This window comes from Branchiostoma floridae, chromosome 7 (assembly GCF_000003815.2).
Source record: "Branchiostoma floridae strain S238N-H82 chromosome 7, Bfl_VNyyK, whole genome shotgun sequence".
Classification (NCBI taxonomy): Eukaryota; Metazoa; Chordata; class Leptocardii; order Amphioxiformes; family Branchiostomatidae; genus Branchiostoma; species Branchiostoma floridae.
The window spans coordinates 9,449,823-9,460,569 of record NC_049985.1 but is presented as its reverse complement, the minus strand read 5'-3'; the positions used below and the strand labels follow the sequence as shown (position 1 = coordinate 9,460,569).

The window sequence follows — 10,747 nt, the reverse complement described above, 5'->3', positions numbered from 1 at the left end:
AGAGCCACAGAAATAACAATATAAAGAACAGAATGTCAAACGCAGCAGAAAACAATTTAAATTTAGAAACGAAAAAAAAGACAAGCAAACATCACTCTCCACTTTTCGTTCAAAATATTTTTCATTTTTTGCTGTGCCACAACACAATGATCATTCCCAATTATGGTAAAACTCAAAGTATATAGTACCGCCGTTTCAAAGCGCAAAGTTTTCATACGATTGATCATATGTGCCGTTATGTTCTGTATGAACACATAACGTTACACTTATAACTTATAAACAGTCTTGAAAATTTGTTGTTGTTGTTTATGTCGACTATACTCGACCATAAATTTCATAGATAAAAATTGACTTACCGGGAAGACATTTTTCACAGTCCTTTCGTACAGAGCTGCCCTGCATTCAGAAGTATTGAATACAGAAAGTTGAGAAGCAGATCTAGTGATGATTATCACATATGACAGGCGAAAACCTCAGTTCTTGCATTATTGATGCTAGTGTCCGCCATTTTTGTTGATGGTTGCTTGGCACAAATGGCCGATTCTATTACGAAGAAGAATAGGGGTGTATGAAGAATCACTTAATGTAAATTGTGAATTTAGTACTTTAGATTTCTCTACTATTATGTAAAAAATATATGCTTAACTCTGAAGAAAAATAAGCTATTTTTATCCTCAACGTGTGATGAATAGTTTTGATCGTAAGAAAGGTAAAATTCCACCCCCTTTACTGAGTGAAATACTCTAGTGTAGGTCTCGCAAGTTCGCGCGAGAAGGCCCGAGTAGGGTCACCAAATGTCACTGATATCGGTTTGGAAATGTGGTCGTGGGTTTTCTGTTAGAAGTTTCTACCAATTTGTGTCCTATACTTAAGCATAGGGTTTGGTCTTGGCGGCCGTTGCCATGGTAACGGCGGTTCGGACGGTAACAAAAAAATAGAATGTTTATTTCACCTCCATCGGTAAGTATTTTCTTTGAGTTTTCTTTCTGTTACCCCCCTCCCCATGAAAACTAAGACTCAAGGTCTCAGAACACAGTTTTTCGCCTATGGGGATTTACATGGTTAAGGACCCCAAAGTGAGGTGGTTCGACGACTCAAAACCTATAGAAAGGTGCAGATACAATTTACAAGAATTTAGTATGTTGAAGTCGAGGGTACGACCTACAAAATATCTGAAAATGAGCATACATTTGCCTGCTCGTTTTTCCATAAAAGACACTTTGATTTGACCCCCAGCGGAGGTCATGGAACTGCAGGCGACGAACAGGAAGTGCCGGTAACAGTATCAAGGCGCAAATTCCCGCTGGCCGAAGAAGCAACGTAATCCAACTTATACCGTATCAACAACGATATATTCCTCTACCATTCACCACAGTTTCCACCTCGCTGTTGTACACGGAAGAATAAATACGGCCTTTGCAAGTACTGCGGTGCACTATTTTAACCCGAACTACTTTTGGGGACGGGGGTCGCGGAGAAATACTGTGTTCTGAGACCTTAAGTTACAGTGCAGTGTTTTTCTCAGATAAGGACAGTTGATTAAACTATCCCAAGTGAGATGCTGCTTAGAACAGAAACCCAAATGGTTCCTGAGATATGGCCAACTTTGCACTTCGGCGCCTAGCACAGGTGTCGGCCCTGTACAAGGACTAAACTACACTATGTCAATGAAGATTTAGAAATCCAGGTAACGTTAAAACATAAGCAGTTACTCAAGCAACTGGGTCGATCATTTTTGGTAAAGCCACACTACATAAATTACATAATTATTGCTGTTATATTGTGCATATGTTATTTTACTGCCTTGATTCACCCCCTCTTTATCTTGCTTATGCAGGTGCTAGGGCTGAAGCCTTATTTCCGGTACTGGAAGTGGTTTAACAGGGACGAAAGACTATCATACAGGTGGGTCCCATACAGTCATCCTTCGCATCAAGCCTTTTGCATATTCAAGTACACACATACTGGTGACAGGAATTCTAGGTTATGTTGCTGTACGTGAAAGGTAAAGGCTTCTGAATGTACGCATTCCGCCATGTTCCAGATGCCATTTCTATCCAGACATTGTTATGCAGATCACAAGGATGGTTGAGAGAAGACTGTTTACTTCTGATGGGTCTTCAACTTTGACATATTACCCAGAATTCATGTTGCTGCACATGCATCCTCAAATGTGCGAAAGGGCTTATACAAATCGCTTTTGACAGCAAACTACTACTGTTTATCCTTTCACATGTGATGTATGTAATGATGAGTAACAAAACCTTTTAGAAAGCATCAAATACGAAAACTATTAATTTTTTTTTTTTTTTTTCAACCTTTATTTTACCTTTTCCACAGATACACCCCTGCCATGATCAGCAGACTTCCCAAGCATTACCTGGACAGTTTGGACCCTAAGACACCAACACCTGTCCACTACAAGGAAGAACAGGGAAAGTGGAAAATACACCCCAAATCTGGTCAGTAGAACTGGTTTTTGATTCCATTACTTTTTGGCACCTGGGTAGTTCAGCCCCTAGCCAATCAGGATGATTCGTCACTAGGTTCAGGAGGGTTAACCCTAACTTTAACCCATCTTAGGCCTGGTGCCAAACTGTTCTGATTGGCTAGGGCCCAAGCTGTCAAGGCATCAAAACATCCTGATACCCTTGTTTTGTCATTACAGGGGCCTCCCTTAAATATCATCCATCATAACCACTTATCAGAAAGTACTGAGTCTATATTGACAGTGGAACAGCAGCCATGCAATGCAATGGTCATAGATCTGTTAATTTCTATCCAGTCTACAACATTTTCTGCAGTGTAAAGCTGCACTTATTTTTTAATTGTTATTGATTTCTTTTTTTCTTTGTGATATAAAAAGGTGTGTCAGTGACAAGGAAGCTACCAGGGTAGTGGAACTAAATAAGTCATCAAAGTGCTGTGCTATAATACTCATAAGAACAGGAAGCAAGTCCTCATGAGAAGGAGCTTCAATTATACCCATGAAATGTCCGTTGATATCATTGGAATCTGTATATTTTTTTCTGCCCATCCAGGAGAGAGACAGAAAGTACAGAACATCCCTCTGCCCTTCTACCCCAGCAGGGCGTATGACACGGGATTGTGGGGAGGGGAAGGCTTGATCCAAGGTTTCCGCAGGAAGAACGACGATAAGATGAAACCCAAGTAAAACCACATCTACTCCTTTGTTACAGCTTCCTTAGACATTGCTACCCAAAAATTGATTTTGATAAGGCCTAAGAAAAAAAATGTTGTGTTTCCTGTTTCCCTACCTTCCCTAGAAAAACCTGCCTACCCTAGACTTTTTTTTTGCGTGGGCAGTGAGTCACATAGCTTCCAGTCAGAATTGTTATTCAGCCTGCTTTCTATTGAAGTAAAAATGCTGCCTGTCCTATCTAATAAAGGATCAATGTATCTATTATGCACAAAATTAATGTTTGACATTGGAAGAAAAGTGTCCTCATGCATTTCAGTTCACTTTTTTCAACCCTATTGTAATATGTGTCACTAGACTTCTGGACAACCAAAAAAAAATTAAAAAGAAAAAAAAAAGATAATCCCTACCTACCGACCCTAATTTTTTTCAGGACTGAAACAGGAAACACAACATTTTTTTTCCTAGGCCTAACGAGTTTATGTAGTTATAATAGCTTTCATTCTAAAGTAATTGCCATTTCCTCTTATTTAGGACAGACTTCACATGACTAACATGGCTTTCGTATTGCCTTTTTTCTTGTTGTACAGAGTGAAGCACATGTGGCGTCCACAGCTGATTGAACGGCACTTGTACAGTGAAATTCTGGACAAGACGATAACTACAACTGTCACATCAAGAACATTAAATCTCATTGATGAGGCCTATGGGTTTGACCATTATATCCTTAAGGTATGATTCTTCATTATCAAGGTCACTATCACTCAAGGTCACTACTTTTAGAAAATTTTAAGTTTGACTTTGCACATTGAAAAACTGCAAGTGTCCACATGTGTTTGTCTCAAACACATGAGCTTCTGGCAGAAATTCCAAATTTTTAAAGAATTAGGACATTTAGACTGATTAGTAATTAGTGCTTTTTATGCATTATAACATTAGCTTGTCATTGAATCTTTGAAATGATTTTAGCTCAGAAGTGTTCAGATCTAGTATGTCCACCTGTCAAAGGGTGATTTGATATTCTTGTGTATCAAAAGACAACATGTGTAAGTGTTGGACTTACATTCCAGACTTCCCAGGAAGACCTGAACTCTCAGCTGGGTATGGATCTGAAGAGAGCCATGTTGATCAAGCTGGTGAGAAAAGACACAGACCTCTACCCAAATGATCCAGAGAAAAGGGAGAGGATATACAACAAATACAAGGACTATGTTATACCTGTGAGTTGCTCATGATGTTAACTTGAACCAAAAGTGTGATACAGTAAACAAGATTTATGTGCTCTGTTTTGATAAATTAAACTGCAGACGCTTAATAGTGGTTGTGGAAGATCTTTACAGCTGAGCACACTGCCTCCCTTTCTATTTCTCCCTGGCGTGTGCCAGCGCTTGGGTGCTGGTAAGGGGCAAGCTGGTCTACTCACATTATGAGCATTTGTAAAGCAGCAAAAGTTACTGCAGTGTTCCACAGACATGTAAATGCCATATCTTTCCTTGTAGGAGGAGGAGGCTGAGTGGGTGGGGCTCCGACTGAAGATGGCCATCTTTAAGATGCAGCATGAGGAATACAAGCCTCCTGTACCCCTGATGGAAAAGTACAGGAGACAACTTATTGCAGACCTCAAAGGTACCTATTTATTATATAGTTGTCTTCGTCCATATCAGCCATGGTCCTTAATTAGCATGTCGCTTGTGCGCGGCATGCTCTCCAAGCTCTTTCGAAGTAAACAGTCGGAAGTGAAAGGAGGCTCCTCCCACTTCCTGTGTTCCCGTGAGTGATGACGTCAGTTTTTGAAGTTTCGCTGTGGAAAGTGGTCACGCTCTCCGAGCTCTTGTGTTCCCAGTATATTTCTTCGTTTTCTAGCGCTATGAGTGATTCAAAAAAGGATAGTAGGAGACGTAAAGGGTCTCATGGTTCTCATAGTTCGTCCAGTAGGCATTCTTCTAGTGATAAACGCGCTCGCGAGGAGTTTTCACGTAGGAAATCGAGTTCTTCGTCACCACGTGGTATCGGGGACAAGCGCGAACTTGTCAGCGCCCCCCTCCCCCCCGGACACGAACGTGGAGACGGCGCGCTTGCGGACGGCCGTTCCACGGAGGACCCGGAGAGTAGCGGGCAAAAAGAGCTACTGCTAGAGGGGCAGAAGAGTCCTCGTCTTCCTCGGGAGCCGAACGGAGATAAGTCTCCTGTGCGTACGCCGGAATGGCCGGGAGATTTGGGCGAATTGAGAGACCTTCTCGGGGTCAACGTCATCCAGCAAGACCAAAACTCTCTTCGCGTAGCGTTTGGGTTAATGTCTGAAGAATTCAAAGGAGTTAAAGAGATCTTAGGGTCTATCGCCGCTTCAGTCGGCGCAAAGAGGCATTTAGGCGCTCCTTCTGAGCTTGAGTCCGAAGTTACCCCCTCGAAGAGGTCGCGTTTTGACAGCGGCGATGAGTCAACATGTTCGGCGGCGAGCGATATGTCTTTTGTGCCGTTCGACCGTGAGCCGGCCGCCCCGGAAAAAGTGTGGACTGCCCGGCAGTCCGTGGTGCGGTTTGCCGCAGATTATTTCGACTTAAAGAAAGAGCGCAAGACAGAGTCCTTGACGCACTGGCAAAACAAGTATTTGCTGCCCTCTAATGCTCCGAAAGCGCTGTCGGTGCCTGAGTTAGATTCAGCCGCTAAAGAGATGATCAAGTCGATCGACTTTTACAAAGGTAAGTCGGCTCTTCAGGTCGATAGAAATCTAGCTTCGGTTCATACTAAGTTGTTGCATGTAGTGGCACCAGTTTTGAATCTTTGGCAGATGTTGAAAGAATGTAACGGCGAATTTTCTGAGCCTGATAGAGATATTATGCAGGACTGTGCAGCTACTGCTGTTTGGCTCTTAGGCTCAGCTCACTCGAAGATCGCTGACGTTCGTAGATCATCTCTAGCGGAAGTTTCCTATCAGTCTACGGCTAAGGATTTGTTTGGTTTGATTCCTGATGACCCTACTCAGTTATTGAGGAATGATTTGGGCTCTAAAGCTAGAGAATTGGCTTCAGGCAAGAAAGCCTTAGTTGATACTTTGAAACCAAAGCAGTCGTCCCAGCGGGGGCGAGGCGCTTCGAGCGCTTCTACCTCGAGGGGCAGGGGTGGCTTTCGCGGCAATCGGAAGTTCCGCCCTCCCCCCTCTCGCCAGTCAGGAGGAAACTCCAACTCTAAGTTCTACTGGGGTTCGCAGTATTCCCGCACCTCCAATCAGTCAGGAGACGGGAAGAAATCTAAGTAGTGTCTCCCAGTCTTGTTTACATCAGCTTTTACGCCGGCGATTGCCTGCACTTCAACCTGTACCCCATCCTTTGCCGAATCCCCTCCCTCATGGAGGGCGTTTAAAGTTTTTTTTGCCAGTTTGGCGCAAGCTAACTTCAGACCAAGTTATTCTGGATATAGTTAAGGGGTATAGGTTGCCGTTCAAACGATCGCCGCCAGTGCAAACTAGTATTCCTTGGACCCGTGCTATGACACGGGAGCAAGATTTGGCTATTGATTCTGAGATTGCTTCTATGTTGGATAAAGGGGCAATTCAAGAGGTTCCCTTCAGTTCTGATTTGTTTATTTCTAGACTGTTTACAGTGCCCAAGAAAACAGGCGGGCTTCGGCCAGTTATCAATCTTAGACCTCTTAATAGGTGTCTTTTTGTTCCAAAGTTCAAAATGGAAAGCCTGGGTATGGTCAGAGAGTTAGTTCGTCCAGGTGATTTTTTTTGCAAAATAGACCTCACTGATGCGTACTTTACAGTAGCCATCCACCCGAATCATCACCGTTTTCTTACGTTTGCGTGGAAGAACAAGTTTTTCTCGTTCGTTTGTTTACCGTTTGGCGTTTCGAGCGCCCCACTTGTGTTTACGAAGCTTCTTAAGGTGGTGGTTTCGCACTTAAGACGTAGAGGCATCAGGTTGATTATTTATTTAGATGATATGCTGATTTTTGCAGACAGTAGTGATCGATGTAGGCAAGATGCCATCACAGCGACAGACTTCATTGCCCATGTTGGGTTTGTCACAAATTTGGGTAAATCTGTCCTGGAGCCAACTCAGTGTATTACCTTTCTTGGTTCAGGGTTAAACTCTTTGAGTATGTGTCTGTTTCTCCCTGGTGTCAAACTACAGGAGTTGAGCCAGTTAGCTGGCGAAGTACTAGAGAGAGAGTGCCTGTCAGCACGGCAGTTAGCAAGTGTCATCGGGAAGTTCCAAGCAGCCACAGTGTCCGTACTGCTCGGTCCTCTGCATCTTCGACATTTGCAACTTCTCCTCATCTCATGTCTACGACAATCCGGCGGTTTTTGGCAAACTCCCGTTCGACTAACCGAGTCAGCACGTCAGGACCTTATCTGGTGGAGGGACGAGCTACGCCTTCACAATTATCGTCCGATTCACTGTCCGGAAGAAAACGTAGTGATCGAAACCGACGCCTCTCTCGATGGCTGGGGAGCATTCGCAAATGGCGTGAGCACAGGCGGGCGTTGGTCGCGCGCAGAACGCGGACAGCACATAAATCAGTTGGAAATGCTGGCAGTCTTTCTGGCACTGAAGGCCTTTTGCAAGGACAGGGCGAACTGTACAGTACGAGTCAAATCGGACAACTCAACCGTAGTTTCGTACATCAACCGCCGAGGCGGCACAAGGTCGCCAGCCCTTTCAAATCTGGCTCTAAGCCTGTGGGATTACTGCGTGGAGAGAAGCATCCTGTTGTCAGCCGATCACGTGGCGGGTGTAACCAACGTAAGAGCGGACTTCAGGTCCAGACACTTCGCTCGCACAACAGAGTGGTCACTCTGCCCACAAGTGTTTCAGGCCATACAGAAGATGTGTCCCAGTCTGCGCAGAGCGGGAGCGGTAGATCTCTTCGCATCCCGACTCAACAGGAAACTACCCAAGTTTGTGTCTTGGGAGCCAGACCCAGAGAGTCTGGGGACGAATGCGTTCACGATGAACTGGAACCAGTGGGAAGCTCTGTATGCCTTTCCCCCATTCAAGATCATCGAGAGGGTCTTGAGGAAGGTCCGCCAGGACCAAGTAACAGTGCACTTTGTGGCACCGATTTGGGACACAGCGGCATGGTATCCACTGATACTAGAAATGTCCGTGAGAAAACCAGTACGGCTGCCTCGGTACCCGTCGCTTCTCACACAACCAGGAGACGGAAGTCTGCACCCGCTGAGCAGCACATTGCGTATGGCCATGTGGACTGTCTCCGGCGTCAGTTCCGAGAGTTCGACATTTCGGAAGGAGTTACAGAGATCCTCCTCGCCTCCTGGCGTCCTAAGACCAGAGGACTCTATGCGTCAGCGTGGAGGAAATGGGCTCGCTGGAGCCGTTCTCGGGGTTTGGATCCCGTTTATGCACCTCTGAGTAAGGTACTGGATTTTCTTCATCATTTGTTTTCTACGGGTTTCCAATATAGAACACTCAATGTTTATAGATCTGCAATATCTTCCACTCATGTCAATGTAGAGGGAAAACCAGTAGGAGCACACTCCCTTGTCTCCCGGTTTATGAAGGGAGTGTTTGAGCTTAGACCGCCCATGCCCAAGCATATTGCTATTTGGGATGTCTCTGTTGTTCTGAAGTTCCTCAGACAGTGGTCTCCTGCGAAGTGCCTCAGTTTGAAGCAGCTCACCTTCAAGGTTGCTATGCTAGTGGCGCTAGTGTCGGCTGGTCGGGAACAATCGCTAGCTCTGCTCAGTACAAGTCACATGTCTTCGTCTAAAGAGGGGATTTTGTTTGTTATTGATAAGGTCACAAAAACGTCACGTCCAGACAAACCTTCACATTCTTTGTGGGTGGCGAAGTTTGACAACAAAGTGTTGTGTCCGGTCACTTATCTGCGGGCATACTTAGAGAGAACTGCTAGGTTTCGCTCCTCGTCTGACTCTCGGGTGTTTCGGGGGTTAGTCAAGCCTCATAAGGCGGTTGGATCTTCCACTATTGCCCGTTGGCTTAAGCAAATGTTGTCTGAAGCAGGTATCAAAGAGTACTCAGGCCATTCAGTCAGAAGCGCTTCAGCTTCAGCTGCCTTCAAGGCTGGCGTTTCTGTTAAGGATATTTTGAAGGCGGCAAATTGGGCCAATGCTACTACATTCGAGAGGTTCTATAATAAACCTTCTAACTCTTCTAGTTTCCACTTTGGTTGTTCAGTGCTGGCCTCGGCTTCAAAGTCATGCTAATTAAGGACCATGGCTGATATGGACGAAGACAAATACAAATTGGACAAACTTACGTGTCAGGACAATTGTAGTTGTCTGTCGTCCATTGAAGCCATGGTCCTTCCCGCCCTAGTATCTTGCTAGGGTTCGCTTTTAGTTTCCCACCCTAAGTTTTCGGCCAGCACTGTTGCTACTAAAAAACTGACGTCATCACTCACGGGAACACAGGAAGTGGGAGGAGCCTCCTTTCACTTCCGACTGTTTACTTCGAAAGAGCTTGGAGAGCATGCCGCGCACAAGCGACATGCTAATTAAGGACCATGGCTTCAATGGACGACAGACAACTACAATTGTCCTGACACGTAAGTTTGTCCAATTTGTATATGTATACAAATGTAATAAACTACTTTTTAAGTTACTTTTTAAGGAAATTCGATACATGCTCGTAATTTAAAAGATGTCAATCATAAAGTTGTCTGTATAATAATTATGATTTTGTTGTCATTTCATAGGTGTTGGGACAAATGAAATAGCCATAGGACATTGTAGGACCATTCTTTTAATGTTAAGTTTGACCTGTATTTCGCCTGTTCTGATTCAGACCGATCCAAAAGGGAAAAAGTGGGTCAGGAGCCTGCAGTATTCATGCCTGGGGCTGGGGGTCCACAACAACTGGATACCAAACAGGAGGAAGAAGGGTAAGAGGATCTTCATCTGTGACTGACATAACTAAATGGTCTTTCCAAGTATCACCTCTGGGGGTTTTCATGGCTTAAGTGTTGCAAACTACCTGAACTGTTTAAAAGGTTCATAAGGCTGCACATTGGAAATATCAATCAATCCATACATTGAAGTACTCTTACACCCCAATTTCCCCTCTTAATACTACTTTTAATCCCGAGAGCCCTCTCCACAACACTTTGTCCTCCATGGCTCTTGTAGGTTTGCATCACTCTTCCCTACCTCTTTTTCCTTTAGTAGTTGTCTCCCAGAGTTCCAGGAGGGGTACAGGGATTTTGGAGTGTCTGGTACTGTGACCAGTCAGTGCTGTTTAACTTAAAGCCAAAACCTTTGAAACCAGTTCAGGTGCCATTTAAGGGAATGAACCTGCAGAACATTGTGACATACTTTCTAGTTTTGCAAGTTCATGTTTGCTGTTTCTAATTATCTTTAACATTTTATCCTTTTATTTCAGATCTTGGTCTTCTTGGTTAAAACCTTCAAAATCCAAAGAAGCAGAGTCACTGAAAAAGACTGGTGATAGATAAATATTACACGTACATGTAAGCTTGCAACATATTTTTCCTTTGTAAACATCATAGACACATACATGAACTTCAGCATGAAAGACAAAACTTTTTTCCAGAATTACCAAGCTGAATGCAATAAAATAAAAATCCATCAGACTGTGATGT

The 10,747-nt window shown here is 44.1% G+C and overlaps 1 protein-coding gene across 1 annotated transcript; it reads left to right on the top strand.

Moving 5' to 3' along the window:
- Positions 1–938: 938 nt before the first annotated feature.
- Positions 939–10,744, top strand: LOC118420348 (39S ribosomal protein L28, mitochondrial-like). Its single transcript, XM_035827121.1, has 9 exons — positions 939–960; positions 1,838–1,905; positions 2,341–2,462; positions 3,042–3,171; positions 3,751–3,892; positions 4,231–4,380; positions 4,660–4,786; positions 9,934–10,030; positions 10,528–10,744. The coding sequence occupies exons 1-9, from the start codon at positions 940–942 to the stop codon at positions 10,598–10,600; spliced, it is 930 nt and encodes a 309-aa protein (XP_035683014.1). The 5' UTR covers position 939; the 3' UTR covers positions 10,601–10,744.
- Positions 10,745–10,747: the final 3 nt, after the last annotated feature.